The 20,887-nt window shown below is 36.6% G+C and overlaps 2 protein-coding genes across 3 annotated transcripts in view; both read right to left on the bottom strand.

The window, feature by feature from the left end:
• The window catches only part of DZIP1L (DAZ interacting zinc finger protein 1 like), a 56,189-nt gene extending 44,472 nt beyond the window's left edge, over positions 1-11,717 (bottom strand). Inside the window, exons 1-2 of one of the 2 annotated variants that reach the window (XM_007493924.3) lie at positions 11,512-11,717; positions 4,636-4,788 (exon numbers count right to left, since the gene is read on the bottom strand). In XM_007493924.3, the coding sequence (XP_007493986.2) occupies positions 4,636-4,758 (123 nt within the window). In that variant the 5' untranslated portion in view covers positions 4,759-4,788; positions 11,512-11,717. Of the gene's footprint in view, positions 1-2,124; positions 4,582-4,635; positions 4,789-11,511 lie in introns of those variants that run through there. The other variant, XM_007493926.3, reaches the window with a different exon arrangement.
• Positions 11,718-14,888: 3,171 nt separating this feature from the next.
• A4GNT (alpha-1,4-N-acetylglucosaminyltransferase) lies at positions 14,889-19,941 on the bottom strand. Its single transcript, XM_056793663.1, has 2 exons — positions 19,516-19,941; positions 14,889-15,805 (listed from the first exon to the last, which is right to left on the bottom strand). The coding sequence occupies exons 1-2, from the start codon at positions 19,927-19,929 to the stop codon at positions 15,230-15,232; spliced, it is 990 nt and encodes a 329-aa protein (XP_056649641.1). The 5' UTR covers positions 19,930-19,941; the 3' UTR covers positions 14,889-15,229.
• Positions 19,942-20,887: the final 946 nt, after the last annotated feature.

The following is a 20,887-nucleotide window of genomic DNA, read 5'->3' on the forward strand; positions in this document are numbered from 1 at the left end:
AAATAGAAACAAATTCGATTAAGATCAAAATGTGCATCATGATAAATGCAAAAATTACAGTTTACTCAATTAAAAAGCTCTATAAAACTTAAAGAGAACTGGGGTATCAAGGTAACTTAGTAGATTGAGAGCCAGGCCTAGAAACAGAAAGTCCTGGGTTCAAATGTGGCCTCAGACACTCCCTAGCTGTGTGACCCTGGGCAAGTTATTTAACCCCAATTTCCTGGCCCTTATCACTCTTCTGCTGTAGAACAATACATAGTATTGATTAGATGGAAGGTAAGGATTTTTTTTAACTTAAGAGAACTAATAAAATGAGAAAAAAAGGAAAAGAACAAAACAGGAAATAAAACATAATTTTAATTACACAAAATTGAACAAGTTTTACATAAAAATCAATACAATTGGAAGGAAAAGCCTTTATAGAACAACTGCAGCAAATTTCTGGTAAAGTTTCAATATTCCAATATATTGAGAGAATTGATAAAAACAAATATTTGCATGTATGTACATATATGTGTATTTGCCAATACCAACAGATGAATATTCAAAGGCTATGTACAGGCAATTCTTAATGGAAAAAAGGCAAACTATCAACAACTATGCAAAAACTGTTCAAATCACTCATTTAAAATACTATTTAAAACAATGCTCAGGTTATTCCTTATAGTCTTTGGATTGGCAAACATAACAAAAAAGGAAAATGTCCATTGTTATAGGAGTTGAAGAAAAATAAGTATATTATTATACTGTTAGTAGATCTGTGGATTTGTTTAGCCATTCTGAAAAGCAATTTGAAACCATACCCCAAATATTACTAAATTGGGCATAACTTTTGAATCAGACACGCCACCAACATTTTTAAAAAGAACAGTTTTGAAACCCTTAAGAATTTTGATCAATACAATAGCCATTGATGAAGAACCTACTAAGAGAAAGTTCAGGACCCAAATTATACAATGGAATGACAAATATACTGATTGGTTTTGCTTTCCTATTCTTATTTCCTACAAGAGTTGTGTTGTTGCTGTTTAAGTTGAGGAAGGAAAGCAGGAATTTAGTGATAAAGAAATAAAAGGTGAAAGAAAGAAAGTCAATGAATCACTTTTTTATGTATAAAAGGGAGGTAGCTGGGTGGCTCAATGGATTGAGAATCAGGCCCAGAGCCAGGGGTCCTGGGTTCAAATATGACCTAAGATTCTTCCTAGCTATGTGACCCTGGGAAATATTATCATACCTATACAAATGACTTCCAAATCTCTGATCTTGATCTCCCTTCCGAGACCCAGTCTAAATTCCCATCTAATGGTAAAGCGCTCTTACTCAGCTACTCCTTTATCATCATCTCAAACTGAAAATTCTTTAAAATGAACTTGTCTTTTCCTCCCCAAATTAACTCTCCACCTCATTTTCTCTGTTTCCATCAATAATACCACTCTCTCAGGTACCCAGATTCAAAACTTCAAAATCACCTTTAACTTCACCATCTCCCTCAATCTCCTATACCAGGTCAATAAAGCTGTCAATTTTACCTTAAATGAATCTCATATTTGTACTTTCTTCAACCACACTTTCACTACCCTAACACCATTTGCTCATGCATGAATAGTATAATAGCTTCTTCTCCCCATCCAATCCAAGTCCCATGAGATGAATTTTTCTCAAAATATTGCTTTGATCATGTTGCCTCTCAACTCAAAAACAGTTCCCCATTGTCTACAAGATTAAGTCAAGAGTCCTAATTCTAATAGCCACAATCTGGCCCTACCAGGTTCTACAACCTTATCTTCCATTATTCATGCACAATAACCTCTCTGCCCCATCCAGAGTGATCTATTCACTACTTCCCAAGTGTTTAATGTTCATATTGCTCATCCTCTTTTCTATCGATCCACATTCTATCCATTTATATGAAAGCATTTCTCATTCTTTCTGCGAAGACGGACCATCAACAAAGCCTAGTTTCTCTACCCCAGAAAAGAGACAACCCCATTCTCCAATCCTATTCCACCTCAAGAGAAAAGTCAACTCAGGCCATCATAACCTATCTAAAAGTAAGTTCTCTCATGTTCTTTCTTCACATACAACATTTAAAAAAATCACTCTGGCTTCAATAATACATACCATGTTTAGAACAAGGCTGCAGTCTCTTATCAGCTGAGCCTCAAAGCAACATAACAACAAACCAAGCTACAAAGCAACAGGACTGTTACTAAGTATTCAGCAGCGTCCAGAGGTAATAGGATACCTACAGCCTACCTATTGTAGAGAACCAGAGCTACCCAGAGAATTTCAAGTCATTAATTATTCATATTTTGCTCTTTTAGTTTTTCTATTGGCCACATTCAAGCTGATCACTGGACAGAATATTCTAACACAAATTATGTCATTTGGGATAAATTCTTTATCCTTTCTGGGACTCAGTTTTCTCACCTGCAATATGGATCTGTGCCCAACTTATTAGCAAAGAAGACAACACATATAAATATGTTTATGTGTGGGTATATATATGTAAATCCATATATAATTGTAATTATATTATAACTTAAATTGTAATTATTCTTCAGTCATTTCAATCACATTTGACTTTGAGATCCCATTTGGAATTTTTTTGGCAAAGATACTAGAGTGGTTTGCTATTTCTTTCTCCAGCTCACTTTATATCTGAAGAAACTGAGGCAAACAGGGTTAAGTGATTTACCCCAGACTACACAGTAAGTATCTGAGACCAAATTTTAACTTCTGTGCCACCTAGCTGCTCTTAAATTATAAAATAACTTATAAATAATTTCAGCCTATACTATTGGGAAGAAATTACAGAGGTAGATTTAGGGTCTGTGTAAAGAAAAATTTCCTCATGATGGGAGCTATTCCCAAATGGATTGGGAAGGCTCCAGAGATAGTGATTTGCCTTCCATTAGAGAAAAGATGGCAGCTTATCAGGGATTCCTTAGAAAGGATTCCTGTTTGGATATAGGTAGATAAGCCCTGAAGATAACCCCTTCCTATTCTGAAATTCTGTGACACAACACTTGACACTTTACAAAATGCTTTCCACACACAACATCCCAAAGAGACATTGACCTAGCAGTATTATCCTCATTTTACAGATGAGAAAACAGGCCAAGAGATTTAGCCACAGTTCTATGGCTTAGCAAATGTCAGAGTTGAGACTCAAACCCCATTCTTCTTATTCGAAATCTAACATACTTTCTCCTACAGCACACTATCTTTGTCAATTCTGTTTTTATCACTATTATTGCCTCCAGGAACAAGACCACAAAACTGACAATTGGTGTCACTAAGATTTCTATAATTTTAAATATCTATCTTGTGCTTCTAGAATAGCCTCAATTCAGTATTTGGAAAAAAAAATCACTTCCAAGCAATAATTTGAATAGATAATAATCATTGGTAAAAAAAAAAAAACACCTCACTAATTTGAACTTATTAAGGGGCAAGGGAAGGGCATGTAAAATTAATGAATAAACTGAATTAGAAGTTATTTTAGAAGAATAATAGCATCATGGAGTACTATAACTAACAGAGACTTCAGAGGTTATTGATCCTTAAGGTCACACAAGCTGAGGGTTAAAAAGATATTAGCCAACAGAGACTTTATAAAAGTGCTTTAAGAAACAGTTAAGGATCATCTACAATTAACATACTATTTTTACAAATGTTTTCACAAAAATTCAGTATGGCCAGTGGAATTGCTCATTGGCTACAGGAGGAGGAGGAGGGGAGGAAAGAACATGAATCATGTAGCCATGGGAAAATCTTCTAAATTAATTAAATAAATAAACATTTTTTTTAATTCAGTATGTTCTTTTTTATTTCAAACTTTACCTTTTGTCTTTGAATCAATACTAAGTATTGATTCCAAGGCAGAAGAGTGGTAAAGGCTAGGTGATTGAAGTTAAGTGACTTTCCCAGAGTTACACAGTTGGGAGGTATCTGAGGCCACATTTGAACCCAGGACCTTCTGTCCCTAGGCCTGATGCTCTACACACTGAGCCACCTAGCTACCCTTGCTGACATTCTTTAAAGCAGACTGTTGTCATAGGTAGGTTAAATGTCATTTGTGAAATCTAAAGTACACTAATAATTTCCTTAGTGAACTTCTACTATATAGATATCATCAAGCTTTGGTCTCAGGAGAAATTCTGTCTTAGGTCTAAATTGATGTAGTATTACTATCCCAGCTTCTTTGGGGAGCTTTCAGTTTTCCTTGCTATTAGAAGCATTCAATACCTGGAAACTTTAATATAACAAACAAATAAATTAAAAAAAAAACAGAAAAGGCACTATGATCGTGACTCCAGGAAAAGGAGAAAAATGTCTAGACACTTGGTGAGTTGGTGTTCTTCTGGTTATCTCTTGGCAAGGCTGCTTTCTCTCTGTCATTTGAAGGATGGCTAACGTAAACTTTAGATATTCTCTTCAACCAGAATATCTGGTTACCTTTCTGAGAAAAAAACATCCATATAAATGATACACTTGATTCCTAGTACAAATTAGGATGCAGCACCATTAAACAAGACCATAAGAGACAACAGAACACATTTCAAAGTATTAAATGACCTGGCATCCAAGAATTCTCCACAGGTAGCTCCCTAGCATCACAGAACTCACCTCTGCTTCACATCTTGCTTCTTCACTGTTTTTCTTGCAAGGACTGACAGAAAATAAAGCCAACTCTAACTGTTCCAGGTTACCTAGAAACCAAGCCACCAAGGAATAGGAAGCCCTTCTCATTACTCAGGTTTCAGGTTCCCTTATCCACATCTGAAAGTAAAGAATTAACATAGGGATAATTGAACTGTCCAGAAGCTCTCCTATTCCTTTTGTTTCTTAGGAAAACCTGAAATTTGGTGAAATATTTTCAGACAATTAAGTTTCTTCTGCACAAGAAATTTCCCAACCCAAGAGAAAGTGTCATGATTTAACAGGGTCCAAATTAAGCAGGTTTGCTCTCCATATATATCCATATTGACAGATTTCATTTTCAGGAGAAAATTATTTTCTATGTTAATATGCCCATATTACCCTATGATCAAGTGGTACCAATCATATTATATTTTAGATAGAATTTATTTATTCATTGGCCAAAGAGTGTACCACCAAATGGCCAAATTGCTGGTTGACATGAAACACCTCATGCTAGGACAGTCCATGAAAAGAAAAGCAATGGAATGTCAATAGGGCTAAAAAAAATGTATAACAAGGCATGGTGGTATAGTAGATAGAGAATAGCTTCAAAGCCATGAAAGTCTGTGTTCAAATCTTGTCTCTGACATACTGGCTTAGTGTGTGTCACTAAGTATTACTGTTCACAGAACCTCTCAGTACCCTAGGCAACTGCTGATCTTCTTTGTAGAAGGGATTTCCCTCTACCAATGACATCACAGGTCCAGTCTCTATCCTATCAATTTGTAAATATATTCCTTTTAACTGAAACTTCAAATGTCTCTGGTTTATAAGTCAGTCAATAGTTCACTAAAATTTCCTGAAATTAATTCCCTCAATTAGGAAAAGTCAAATTAAAAACTTGCTATATGTATGATCAGTTGTCTCTGCCATGGTAGGTATATGGGCAAGTAACATCTAAGAAGGCTAATTATGTTCCCTGAACCTCCATTTTCCCTTTTAGAAGAGTACCACCAATCCCTGAGGAAGAAGATAGGATGGGAGAAGTGGGAATCTTACTCAGGGAGCTGCCCCATTCCCTTTATGCCAAGGATCTAGTAAAAAACACACAATTGGTGTGTCTATGATTGGCACAGTAGGCAAAAAAGAATGAGTGCTCCTGGGGATATGTTGCCCATAGCAGTCATGTCAAGCCATTTGAAGAGCCAAGAAGCTAAGGACAGGGCATCATTATCTTGGATCATCCTTTCAGACCAATGAATGGACTTCCAAAGGTATGAGAAACTGAATTTTCCAGTCTTAGCCAGAGTCAGAAATGAAGGAATATTACTCTGGGTCTGTCCCATAGAAGCACTTCTCTTTGCTGCCTGAAACTATTATAAGATAAGGCAGCTAGTTGGCACACTGGCTAGAGTGCCTAGTCTACAGTTGACAGGACCTGAGTTAAAAGCTGGTCTCAGACACTTCCTAACTGTGTGACACTGGGTATATCTCTTATCCGCATTTGCCTAGCCCCTGCCCTTCTGTCTTAGAGTTCTTACTAAGAGAAAAAGGAAGAGATTTATGAGAGAAAAGGAAAAGAAGCTATTACAAGAAGATATTTAGCATGGACAAGTATGTGAGCCTCCAATGGAATTGCCCACAGTGCTAAATTTATTCTGAAAACACTCATATGCTTAATGGACATGCAGCTATTTCTTCAGGCAGAATCTGCTTCTCTGAAGAGCAGATGAAGGCAGGTGAAGGGCATGGGGTCTTGGTACAGATAGGCACATTGCCTTCAGTGAGTCTGCCTCAAATCCAGCGTTTGGGACCCAAATGAAGAATCTCACCAAGGATACCATCCTAGCAATTCTCCAGTTCTTCTATGGAGAGTGCTCAGAAACGTCCACACTGGTGATATTTCGTGTGTGATGAAACTGTCCCATCAGACTGAGGGAAATTTGTCGATTCTTTCTTGACAATTGTCCATGCCAAGTTAGTATAACCACTGTACAACATGAAAAAAGGGGAATAGAGAAAAATCCATCTTCCAAGAACACATACAATGTGAGCATGAGCATGGGTGTAGAAGCCAGAAGAGTCATGAACCTCATTATATGGGAACACAAGGAATTTGCTTTAAGGTAATTGTGGGGGGGCATATAATATCATTTATAATAGTACTTTAAAGTTTTCAAAACACTTTGTACATGATCTTCAAAACAACTCTAGAAGGTAGGAGTAATTATTATCCCCATTTTTCAGATGAAGAAATTAAGGCTGAAAGAAATCAAGTAACTTGGCCAGAATCACACAGCTATTAAGTGGCTGAGACAGGCTTTTAATTCAAGTCTTCCAATTTGGAATTATGCCCAAAGGGCTTTAAAAGATTACATGCCCTTTGATCCAACTATACCACTACTGAGTTTGTACCCCAAAGAGATAAAAAAAATATTTGTACCAAAATATTTATAGTTGTGCTTTTTGTGGTGGTAAAAAATTAGAAAATGAGGCGATGTCCCTCAACTGGTCAAGGGCTTAACAAATTACAGTATATGATGGTAATGGAATACTATTGTGTTATAAGGAATGATGAACTACTTGTTTTCTATATAAACTGGGAAGACCTTCATGAGCTGATACAGAGTGAAATCAGGAGAACATTGTACACAGAAAGTGAGACATTGTGGAACAATCAAATATAAGAGATTCTGCTTCTAATAGCAATGCAATGATCAAGAACAATCCCGTGGAACTTATGAAAAAGAATGCTATTCACATCTAGAGAACGAATTATGGGAATAGAAACACAGAAGAAAAACCTATGATTTATCACTTTTTTATATGGGTATAGGATTTGGGATTTTGGTTTTTAAAAGAGTACTCGATTACAAGTGTGAATAATATAGAAATGGGTTTGGAGTAATAAGGCATGTATAAACCAGTGGAATTGCTTGTCAGCTCCAGGAGGGGGGAAGGAAAAGGAGAGGGAGAGAACAGGAATCATGTAACCTTGGAAAAATAGTCTGAGAAAATAAAAATTTTAATAATAAAATAAAATAAAAATTAATTCAAGTCTTCCAGACTCTAAATTCAGTAGTAAATTCATTGTACCCTTTGACTGATGTAAAAGACACCTGTATTTGGGACAGCAGGATGACACAGGGAATAGAACACTGAACTGGGGATCAGGATTTGAATCCAGGACTTCTCATCTCTAGGCCTGGTGCTCTATCCATTCAGTACCTAGCTACCCCATTTATATATTTTTTCCCAAAATTTTATTTTTTAATTCCAATTTTAACAAACAAACATTTCCATTTACAAAGGAAAAGAAGACTACATAAATGAAATCACAAATCTCTTATATGTTTAGCTGATTTTTCTTCATATTTACATAACGAATCCCACCCAAAACTCTCAAAACTTTCCTGTTTGTCTCTGTTTCCTCCTGGATATCCTATTCTCTTTTTTTCAGTTATATTTTTTAAGAGAGAAAAGATAGTCAACTTTAACTACAGAACAGTCCTATAGTTTATCTATAATTGATCACTTAACCGCTGCCTGCCTCAGTTTCCTCATCTGTAAAATGGGTGCCAAAATAGGGTGATTGTGAGGATAAAATGAGATAATATTTGTAAAGTACATTGTAAATTTTAAAAAGCTGTATAAATGCCAAATATTTTCATAGCAATTCCTAAGTCAGAATGGGGGACATAGCAAACATGTTTTTCCTTTATTTGATTATTAGTTTAATTCTATTTTTTAAAAATATATTAAGTATTTTCTGTATGATCTTGTTCCTTCCCATGTTTTTATTTGATTATTTGTTTTTAGTGTTTATAATTTTGATAATTGTTTTTGATGTTTATTTGTGATGATTTATTCTGGTCGATGTTTTAAATTTTCTTTAACCTAATTTTAAAAGTTGCTGGAAAGTTCTGTATGACTAAATTCAACTGTTGTTTTTTAACAAACATGTAAACAAAACTTAAATATTTCCTCTGTTCCTTTTTTTTCAAGTTATGTGAGAGAAGAATTCAAAAAGGCCAAATCTGCTGCCCCATCTGTTGGACAAAATATCATAATAATTTGAATATTCAGCAGATAAACTTCTGGGTACCTACCCAAGGGAGAAGCAAGCCTATAGAGAAAACCACCAGGTTATTAACTCTAATTGTTAGGGCAACCAAGGAAACAGCAATACATAGTTTACAAACAGTGCTATGTATACATAAAAGGCAATTAGAGCTTTAAAAAAATGAAAATGGAGACAGAAAAGAAAGGGGGAAGGAGCCAGATAGAGCAAATTTTACTTAATAATTAATTTGGGAAAGCCTTTTTATTCTCTACCAACTTAAAAATATTTTAAAACTTTACCATAATATTTAATCTTTCTTCTTTCTCATTAGTGTTATACTCTCAGGATTTAGAAAATCTCTCAGGATCAGAAATGCACTGAGATACAGATGAAGAGATTAAAGTAGAGAAATTTCTCTTATTAATTCCTCAATTCTAACAGCTTTCAGAAGACAGCTTCTTTGGAAATTTTTGGCCTGGGATTGAAGGAGTAGGGGAGAAGAGGGAAGGAGGGAAGAAGGAAATTTAACCACCTAAAACTTGGGGAAAAAACTATTACTAACAAAGGGAAATTATTGAAAGTTTTTTCACTCAATTCAACAATTCAATCCAACAACCATTATTGGCTCCCATGTGCAAGTAGGTGCTGGGGATGAAATCAATTACCTGGTGTTTTCCTTCCCCAAAAATGCAAAAACAAATACTTTCAAGGGATGAAGCTGGTTTTCACAGCTGAAAGAAGTCTAATAAACATTTCTCTGTGGATTCCCCAGTGGCATATCAAAAACCAAACTCATCTTTCCTCTTAAACTTGGCCCTCTTCCCAACATCTCTATTTGTGTGGTTAATATCACCATCCTACAGTTCATTGAGGTATGAAATTTCAGAATGATCTTTGATTCTTCACTTTTTTTTTTTGTCTCTCTGCTGCCCACATTCAATCAATTACAAAATCCTGTCTATTCTCCCTTGACTATATCTCTAACATTCATTACCTTTGTTCCACTCAGTGCTACAACCCTAGTTCAGGCCTTCATCACCTTTCACTTGGTCCATTATAATAGCTTCCTGTTTCCTTGCCTCCAGTCTTTTTCATCTCTAATCCATCCCCCAAATAGCTGCCTAAATAATCTTCCTAAGGCACAGGGCTGAATATGTCACTTCACTGTTCAAAAGCCTTTGGAGCTTCTTCATCTAGGATAAAATAAAACTCCTTAGACCTGACATTTAGGGCCCTCCACAATCTTTTGCCAACCTTCCTATCTAGCATCATTTATAATAATATATTAACATATAATAATATAATATACTAATATGTAATTGATAATATTTTTAATATATTGTGTAATATATTAAGTGCTTGTACAGCACTCCCTCTGGAAACTAGTCTCCCCCTCTTGTACTTTTGCTAATGTGTTGAGTCTCCCAGATTCTGAGATTCAAACTGTGATTCCAGTAGACTACAAAATGAAGCACACTATCCATCTCCTGCCAGAGTAGTAACATACTCAAAATGCAGAATGAAACCTACACGAGCACTGTCATCATGAGAATTAGTTTTGTTTGGCAATCCATATTTGTTCTGATGGTGGGGAAGTAGGAGGGAGAGAAAATAAATGCCTGCTAATTAGAAAAAATAATAAAATCAAATTTAAAAAAGAAGTTAATGTGTGACAGATGAATGAAAATTTTGCTAAGATAGAAGGGAAAGTGAGGAAAGTACAAAGGACAGGGTAGGGAAAATGGTGCAATTAATTTGGAGAGAGATATTTCGTTTATATCTAAAGTGGGCATACAAATATCCCTAAAAGCACTAACCAAAACATAATAACAAAAAAAAAAATCTTTGCTTTTTAAAAAACGCAACCACAGAGGACAGCTAGGTAGTTCCGTGGATTGAGAGCCAGGTCCAGAGACTGGGAAGTCCTGGGTTCAAATTTGACCTCAGACACATCCAAGCTTTGTGATCCTGTGCAAATGACTTGACCCCCATTGCCTAGCCCTTACTGCTCTTCTGCCTTGGAACCAATACACAGTATTGATTCTAAGAGGAAGGTAAGGGCTTAAAAATAATAATAAAAATAAAAACGCAACTACCCCCAAAATTCTATCTTGCCTGGAGAAGGCCACACAGGAAACTATCATAACTCCAGTGAAAGCACATATGAATCACCTTATGAACAGGGAAGAAGATAAGGCAAAAATAAGTTCAAAAGTGAAGAAATACTTAAACTTTGAGAGACACGAATCATGCCAGCTGCAAGCAGAGTTTGGGCCGTGAAATATGAGCTCTATTGGGCTTGTGGGGGTTGCTTAGCTATGCAGAGTTACATAGCCGCTAATGTTTAACCAAAAGAAGTCAATGTGAAACAACCCTGTTCCAGCTCTGGGACATGAACAAATCTCTCTCTTCTCCGTTCTTCTAAGCAAAATTCTTGAAGTGGTTTGCCCACATCCTCCAACAGACTTGGGGGTCTCCGAGGCCTCTAAAACATAAATAGGATGAGAGCCGTCTGACCACAGACCCTCCCACCTCCAGCCGTTCTCCTCAGTAGAAGAAAGTGGAAAAAACCAGGGCGGGGGATCAGAATGCCATACAGGGTGTCTCCAGGCTTTCGTTTTCAAATTCTTAGACACTTGGACCTGGGGAAGCTAAAGCCAATCTCCCACCCCCATTCCACTACCCTGGAAAATTCAGAGTTCCCTTTAGCCTAGAAAACTGCTGTCCAAACAAAAGGAGAGGCTCCCCAGTTCTCCGTTGGAGATGGAATTCAGAACGTCGAAAACATGGTCCCCTACCTTCAGTCTTCTCCCGGAGAAAACAAAACAGCTTCAGAACTTGTCTTGGAGTGATGGTAAAAGGCACCCTGCGGGGAAGCCAGCTCATTCATACCTGGCTCGCCTCCAGGGCTCATGAGGAAAGCGGCCAGCCGTTAGACTCCTACAGATGGGACCAACCCCGGCCTCCGTCCCGCCTGAGTGGGAGGGAACCGACCAAGACCCAGAATCAAGGCAAGCTATTTTTAAGTTTATTTCTGATTGAAAAAAAAAATTGTAGATCTCTTAGTTAAGAAAGAGACGAGAATTCTTCATTAACAGGATTCAGATGTGCCTTTTTTACTTGGAAACATCATTTAGGGCTAATGATTACCAGTAAGGAGGGAGTAAACTGAGATGGCCCCATCCCTCCAAAACACCTTCATCCACCTTCCAGGGTAGCTAAAAATTCACTGCAATCATTCACTCCTTTCTGCTAAAATAGAAGTTTTTTTCTCCCCTATTTCTGAGGAATTTTTTTCTTCTCATGAGGGTTATTTCACAAGGAGGGAAATTAAATCTAGGACCACACAGAAGCAAAACTCAATATGGTTTAAAGAATGTAAGTAGTTGGGGCTATATCTTTGTTCATCCATGTATCCCTATCATTTAATATGGTGCCCTGAACAGAGCTGACATTTAATAACTATTTAAAATTTTTTATTTTTTTAAACCCTTACCTTCCCTTTTGTCTTGGAATCAATACTGTGTATTGGTTCTAGGGCAGAAGAGTGGTAAGGGCTGGGCTTTGGGGGGTAAGAAAGTGACTTGCCCAGGGTCACACAGCTAGGAAGTGTCTGAGATCAGATTTCAATCCAGGACCTCCCATCTCTAGGCCTAGCTCTTAATCCACTGAGTCACCCAGCTGCCCCTGTTGTTTTGGGGATTTTTTATATTTTAAAGAGAAAAAATTTAACTTTCTAACTGAGAACAGGAAACACAAGATTCTATTTAATAAGTAAGCAGGACTTAAATTCAAATCTAGCCTCAGACACTTCTAGTTGTGTGACCTTGAGCAAGTCACTTAATCCCATTTGCCTAGCCCTTGTCCTTCTATCTTAGAGTTCTGACAAAGACACAAGTTAAAGTTTTTTTTAAAAAATTAATTTAATTTAAAAAGCCTGGTCCTTACAGAAGAATCAGACATTTGGAAGTTTTCTATAGGACAACACAGGCTCCTTGGTAGTTAATATTGAACAATAGTAAGAAGACTATCTTTAAAAATTAACATTTCTATGAAGAAACAACATTTATCAAGGGCAAAACAATATAGATAGGCACACTTAAAATGAGAAAAAGATAGTTTGTACAGATAAAACTTACATTTTCTTTCAAAGCTATACGAAAAGAAGAAATCCTGATGACAATCTAAGTGAGCATCTTCATCATAATATAAAACATCAATCCAAAAAGTTTGAGTTTTTTTTTAATTTTCATTGATCCTCAAATTTTTTTCTCCATTGAGGGAATGATGAAATTAACAAACATGTTAATAGACTGAGAATTATAATTGTTCCAGAATTACAGAAATTCCCAAATAAAAACATAACACTGCTTTACCAAAATCTTACTACGTGGCACAAAAGTTTAAGAAATTAACCAGGATTTCAATGCTTTGATGGCCTAGTTACACACTTGATCCAATTGTTACTGAAAAACATTCACTACGGTTTTTCAAAACTATGAAGTTTTAGGGATTTGAGGAAACAGACTATATATAAAAAGGCATTACTAGCCAATGAGAAAAAAAAATCTAGTTTCATGGTGAATTAAAGAATGTCAATCTTGTGATCCCCATGCCAAACTGTACATAATACATGATTAGAACATAAAGACGTGTTGCAAAATTTTTTTAATTTAAGATATAGTGGTTTTAAGGTGAATTGTATAAATGAATCAATTTAATAAATTTGCTTTGTCCCAGTTCATTTGCACACTACTATGGGTGGTGGGAGTAGAGAGAGGGGGAACAAGTATTTATTGTCTATTATGTGTCAGGTACTGTTAAGGCCATGAGCTCATGTAAGAATAATTCAGAAGATTATCACAACTGAAAAAAAAAAAAGAGTTCAGGAATGGACATACCCTTGTTCTTGCCAAAGCTGGCAAGTGGTAAAGCAAATAGAGCACTGGACTTGAAATCAAGAAAACCTAAATTCAAATTTGGCCTCAGGCACTTACAAGCTGTTATTTCATCTCTTATCTGTCTCAGTCTTCACAACTATGAAATGGAGATAATAGCACCTTGTAAGCAAGGTCAAATCAAATGAGATATTTGTAAAGTAATTAGCACAGAGTCTAGAACACAGTAATCACTTAATACATATTTGTTTCCTTCCCTTCCCCTCTCTCATCATCACACATCACACATTCTATTGCCACTATCCTAAAAACTGGATCTGGGATCACAACCCTCTCTGCCTCTCTTTCATTCCTCCTAAATTCATTCTGAGTCCTCCTCAGGATCTCTAGTCACTCGACTCTTTCCTGGCATCTCGGTCCATCACTCCTGTTTTGGTCTCATTGTCTTCCTTTTGCAGTTTTGAATCTATAGTTAACCTATTCAACTAAACACTGCCTTTGCTATCTGCACAATTATGAAGAAGAGAAAGAGTGTTGATGAAAACAGAAAAAAAAATATTTGGGGCAAAAGAGAAAGATTTTAACATGTAATAATTTTCAAAGATTTTTGTGCAACAAAAAATATAGCCAAAATAAACAGACAAGAAAAAAATCTTTGTGATTGATACATTTGGTCGAAATTTGACATACAGAATCTATAATTGATACAAATTATAAGAATAATGTCTTTCTGCAGTGTGTTCAAAGGATATGAAAAGACAGTATTTGAAAAGAAGAAACATTCTTTCTGGAAAATTCCCTTGGAATTTTTTTCTAATAAAAATACTACAAATTAAAACAATTTTGAGGCAGCAATTTATACTATCAAATTGGCCAAAATAATTTTAAAATTATTTAAATCTCGTATTAACAGACTGAGAGAAAATAAATACTTTCTTTTTTTAATAGAACAATAAATGTGAGCAATATTTTTATAGAAAAATTCCAGCAGCATATAAGTCACAAAACTGATTATATCCTTTATCCCAATAATATTACTTTTGGGACAATGGTCTAAGGATATTATTAAAAGAAGAAAAAAAGGCCAATATGTAGAAATATTCATAACTTCTGAATTTACAATAACAAAAAAATGAGAGCAGTCTTTGGATCATCAGCTTAGAACTGAGATAATAATATTGAAATTAATTATGATTTATCAATAGAATACTATTATGCTATTAAAAAGGATAGCAGAAATATAAATCAATATGAAAAGAATTATATAATGATGCCAAGTAAAGAAAATGTGAAAAAATAAAAGAAAATATAATGATGACAAATTTCCCAATAATTGGCAGCATTCCAAAATAAAATATGCTATCCCTGGAGGTAGTGAGGGAGCTAACTGGAGTTCTTCAAACAAAAGCTGGATGACCATGACCATAATACTGGGATTAATCAATGAGTGACTGCTTCACTCTCAGACTGAGTGAGATAAAGACTGTCTCAAAAAAAAAAAGTAAAAGTATCTTAAAGAAAGGCAATATCTAATTTAATGTACTTGCTAAACCACAGGACTGAAACTACTGCTACTGTTATTTAGCATGGATTCATTTTGTTCTCCTTTATTCATTCTCTATTTGCCTTGAATGAGATTCTTGTACGTAATGGGGCAATACTTGCGATGAAGATTTTCTGCCAATGTGTTGCTCCCTCTAATCACAGCCTTCTTCTCCTGATTCATGTAATTCCATAAATGCAAGGCATAGGAGTCATTAAAACTTGGTTCTACATCCCAGACCTGATAATAAAGTTTCCAATTTGGATAGGAGATAGGGTAAAACCGCTGGGGATGCAAGAAGGAGAAATATGGACACCTAAGGTCTCTCACCTCCTGAAAATCTGTAAGATTACACCACAGTTTCAGCATTCTTGTCATTAGATCAGGGCCCTGGTGGCCCCAAATGTCCCCATTGTAGTGCTCAATAAAGTTTTCCATACATTGCCAAATGAAAGGGTGATGGTGGTGGAATCCCAAAATCCCATTGCTAGAGAATTTAGAAGCTTGTGCTGCCAGAAAATTATCCTCTGGAATGGATCTTATGGAAATTATGTCGGTGTCCATGTAGATTCCACCATATCGCCAGATGAAAGCAAGCCTACAAGCATCTGAACTGATGTGAACCCAGCTCTTTTCTGCGCTGGAATTGACCTGCAGAGATAAATAGAAATTAATCTTCTGAGAAAAAACAAAGCTAATTTTTTTAGTAAAAATAATTCCCAGACTGGCAATGATCACAATGGCAACTTCCAAAGAATCAAAAGAAAAGAATTTTTTACTTGGAAAGATCATCTCATTCAAAATTTGCATTGAAGGAACTAGGCCAATCTTATTTGTCCGAGAAGATATGGTCTAGACGAGAATGCAAAGGCATTGGGTCCAGGAGTCACAAACAGTTGGCAGAACCCAAGACAATGGTCTTTGGGAGATCTGCATTTAGTCCTTCCTAACCTCAGATATCATCTCAATCAAAATATTTATCTGTAATGATATTTGTACTCCTCTTAATTGTTTAACCCAGGATGCATCCCTCAAAGTTACAAAACTTCACGTAAACCAGCACTTTGAGATTATCATTGTAATACAGTTACAAATGGCCAACCTTTTTGTTGTTTCTTGTAGGCCCAGCATAACAGGACAATTTAACCTCTCTTAGCATGTTTCTTCATGTGTAAAAATTATATAAATACATACAATACCTATTTCAAGGGTGGTTATAAATCCTAACTAAGAGGATCTATTTAAAGCACTTTGCACCCTTTAAAACTGCATATAAATGTCTACTATTAGTATCATCTTCACTCTTCTCATTTTTTATTTAAGATTCTTGTTGGGGTGGCAGTTGGTAGTACAGGAGGTAGTCCAGTAGCTAAAGCCTTGGATTTGGAGACCTGAGTTTAAATTCTGCTTCAAACCTGCACCAGCTGGCCAGCTGTGTGGTGTCTGAGCAAATCACTTAACCTCTCTCTGCCTCATCTTTCTCATCTGTAAAAAAGGAACAATAATAGCACCTACCTTCCAGGTTTGCCATGAGGACCAAAGGAAAGAGCACATGTAGAGCATTTTGCAAACCTTTAAGCACTCTAAAAATTATTATTAATCAAACATACTTAATCATACATTATTAATCATATGTAATCATATACATCATAACCATACACATGCAAAAATTAGATCCTGGAACACAAGAAAATGGTGATCCTGAAATTCAGTATTTTAATTTATAGCTATGCCTTAGTTAAATCTAGATGGACAATGTTGTTTGGCAAATGAGTTGTTTAATTGAAATTTTACTGATTCATCATGCATTGTTGGTAGCAAAAGAAGATTCCAATTCCTATGTCCCCTTAGCAGCAAAAATTTTAGTCATTTCTAAGTCTGAGCTGATACCATGTAGCATTACTGTCAATACTTTCTAAATTGGTTTTATGTAAATTGTTTCTAAGAAATAAGTATGTTATGCTCAAGAAGAAAGAAAAATAAATAGACACTAATAACAACCAACAAAAAAGAAAAGTGAAAGTTACTAGGTTCTTCATTGGCCTGAGATTCCCAGATTCTAGCTGCAATTTTTTAATCCAGTTCTAAAAAAATCTTTTAATCAACTGAGATTAAAAGAAAACAAACTAAAAAAAAAAGAACAGTTCTAGAAATACCTTCTGTATTAATAATATGGAAATAGGTTTTGAACAATGATACATCTATAACCCAGTGTCAGCTCAGGGAGGTGGGAGGGAAGAGGAGAGGGAAAGAACATGAATCATGTAACCATGGGAAAATATTCTAAATTAATTTTTAAAAAGAAAATAAAAGAAAAATGAAAAAAAAAACCTTTGTTGCCAGGCTCTGTGCTAAGCTCTGGGAATAGGGAAGAAGGAGAAAAAATAATTTATTAAATACTTACACTACTCCAAAAAAAGAAAAAGAAAAAATATCTTCTGTAGCAAGTAACAAGATATTTGCCCCCTTCTTCTTCCCTCCTTCCCTTCCCCATTTGAGTAACTGAGGAACATAAACTGTGTCTGCCATAAAGGATATACATGGTGATGGATAGGGGGCCAGGAACAGAGAAGAATTGAACAAGGAAAGAGAGAGCTCAGGGCTCCCTCCCCCCCCCCCCCATCTTACTCCAGATCAATGGACGATGAAAGTTTTCAGGGCTCTATAGAGATTTACCAATCAGGACTGAGAAATGAGAAGATAGGGTGATTATACTGCAGAGCCATCAGGAGTGGGGGGGGGGGAGGGAAGGAGAAGGAGAAGGAGAGAGAGGGGGGTAGAACGAGAGAGAGAGGAAGAGAGAGTGAGAGAGAGAGACAGAGAGAGAGAGACAGACAGAGAGAGACAGAGAGACAGAGAGAGAGACAGAGAGAGAGAGAGAGAGACAGAGAGAGAGAGAGACAGAGACAGAGACAGAGACAGAGACAGAGACAGAGACAGAGAGACAGAGAGAGACAGAGAGAGAGTGAAAGGGAATGGAAAGTGGGGAGGGGAAAGAGAGTGAAAGAGAAAGAGAAACAGAAATTTCTCTTCCCTTTCCCTACCTTTATTACTAGGGTACAGAGAGCAGCAATCCTACATAGGACTTAGGAGGAAGAGACACTGTCACAGGGACCTTCATAGGCAGTACTTCAAGCATCTCTGGTAGGTGTACTGGGGTAAGGAGGGACTTTCCAGTGAAGGCTGGGTCCTGGGAACAATCTTGTCTAGTGAGCTGACTTTTTAGAAGTGCCTAATAATGTGGAATGAAAGGTCCCTCCTTGATTTTAAATTATATGTAGGTATTTTTGATGGTTTCTAGTCCATTCACCTCATACTGAAGAAATAAGTTTTGGATTGGCTGCTCAGTTAGAACTGAGTATTCATTCAAAGGGCACTCACCAGCCAGAGGAGGCCTCTTTGTTCCTGGTGTTTGTGGCAAGAACAACTATAGGCCTATAGGTAGGGAGGGAAGCAAGCAATGATAGTCATGGGAGTGGTTTTCTGTTGTTAGCTACTTCTCTTCCCAAACAGAACCCACATGTGGCCAGAAGTGAATATGGCAACCCTGTTTCTTTGCCTCTCCACATTTATTCTTTCCTATTGTAGGTGAAGCTATGTTGGAGAGAGGGAAGACTAGGTTATGACCTTTTGAGATCTCAAAAGGTACAGTGATGGGAATTCAAACTAGAGTTTGCAACAGGGCACTTCCAAGGAGCTACTTACAACATCAAGCTGAGCAAAGAATCTAAACAGTAACTGAGACACTGTTTTCTGGAACAACTTTATCTATGTGTATTTGAAAGTAAAGTTTACTGAGCAAATGCTTTATTGTAAATGCTTTAAATTTGAGCCCACTCTCCACTAGAATTGAGGTGGTAGAAGGGAGAATATGCCTTTGGTTCAAGGAAATGTGTTTGTACTTCTACTCTTTGTATCTTCTGTAATTATCCCTATGTTTGAAAAGCTTATTGATGTTAATTTAGTAAATGGTACTACGATACTAATCACCAGTACAATCAGTCACATAAAGAAAATCCTAACAATTACTGATGATTGATCCTGGGGAGGACACATCAGAATGGAGGCTCAATATGGTGACATTAGAAAGATGTACCCAATTCCTCAAGGGCACCCCTATAAAATAGAGGAAAAGATGGAGTCTTGCTCAAGGATCAAAGAAAAATCTTTCTGCTTCCAGAGACAGAGAGACAGACACACACACACACACACACACAGAGAGAGAGAGAGAGAGAGAGAGAGAGAGAGAGAGAGAGAGAGAGAAGAGAGACAGAGACAGAGACAGAGAGAGACAGAGAGAGAGAGGGAGAGAGTCTTTGACACATGAATTTTATTTTCTTTTTTACCCTTTAGACACTTACTTGAGCATACCATGAGAAGAGGGGCGTTTCCTTCAGCAAAGTTTCCATATCAAGAGGGAAAAGAAAAACATTCTTAATTGCTGACAAGAGGGAAAAGGCTGGATAGGTAGCATTTAGTGGCAAATGAATAGAATTGTTATCCAGCCCTTTCATCAAAAAAATAATAGGTCTTTCAGGGTAAATTCTAGCTGCAGATTCAACAGCACATGAAACTAAGGGAGAAGGCTCCAACTGATCGGTGGTCTCCAGAAATACAATGCTTCTGTCATGTTTCAAAATGTTCTCAGGTTTCATCATGGTCTTGTATATAGGTGTGCAAGAAAAGAAACATCTGGGCTTCAGGGTCATTTCAATCAGGAATCCACAAGCAAATAGCAAAAAGATTGAAAGGGAGATCTGGAACTCCTTCAGCATTGTTGTTTCTTCATAGAGTTTTTCTTTAAACAAATTGAAATATAAAAATTATTTTAGGTGCTGGCCTAGAAACAATGAACATCCCAATCACTTGAGTGGCAGCATGGGGTAATAGATACAGTGCAGGACTTTAAGTCACAAAGACTGGAGCTCAAATCATGCCACACAAGGTCTGTGTTCAACACAGAAAGGAGAGGTAAAAGGAAATGGAAAGAATGTAGTTAAAGCAGGGAGAGACAGGCATACAGAGAGTCAGAGAAAGAGAGAGGAAGAAGAGAAGGAGGAGGCAGAGGAAGGGAAAGGAGACAGGCAGAGGGAGTCTTTGACTGAACCACACTGACTCAATTATTGTGATTCAATTCTACACCTAGCTTACTTTCCTTTTTTTTTTTAACCTTTCATCTTAGAATCAATACTGCACATTGCTTCCAAGGCATAAGAGTTGTAAGGGCTAGGCAATGAGAGGTTAAATGAATTGTTCGGAGTCATACGACTAAAAGTATCTGCCATGCTAGCTTACTTCCTACTCAATCAGGGATCTGATCCAAATTCAGTCTTGTGAGAAAACTATGCAGTTATGGGAACTGCAAGAGAACCTTTTTGCATTGTTTGAAACTAGCCCTGCATGGGTAGGAAACTAGACCCCCTGTACCTATTGTTTAGAGACCCTTAACCAAGGATCAGAAATGCAGAAAGATCCAAAGACTGATGTAAGGAGTTTCCTCATAGTTGTACTTCTCAAACAACCTATGGTCTTATCTGAAAAATAGTCCCATCCTGATTGGTCAGTTAGTTTCCATCTTTTGATTATATACAGACACTGTGGTGAGTAGGACATTTCTTTTTCTGAATCCAGAGAATTGTACCTATTCACTCTTCCCTTTCCAATTTGGAAAGTATCCAATTCTTCATCTAATTAGAAATAATGTTATATAATGTATTATTTCCTTTTCATTAA

This window comes from Monodelphis domestica, chromosome 4 (genome assembly GCF_027887165.1).
Source record: "Monodelphis domestica isolate mMonDom1 chromosome 4, mMonDom1.pri, whole genome shotgun sequence".
Taxonomy (NCBI): Eukaryota; Metazoa; Chordata; class Mammalia; order Didelphimorphia; family Didelphidae; genus Monodelphis; species Monodelphis domestica.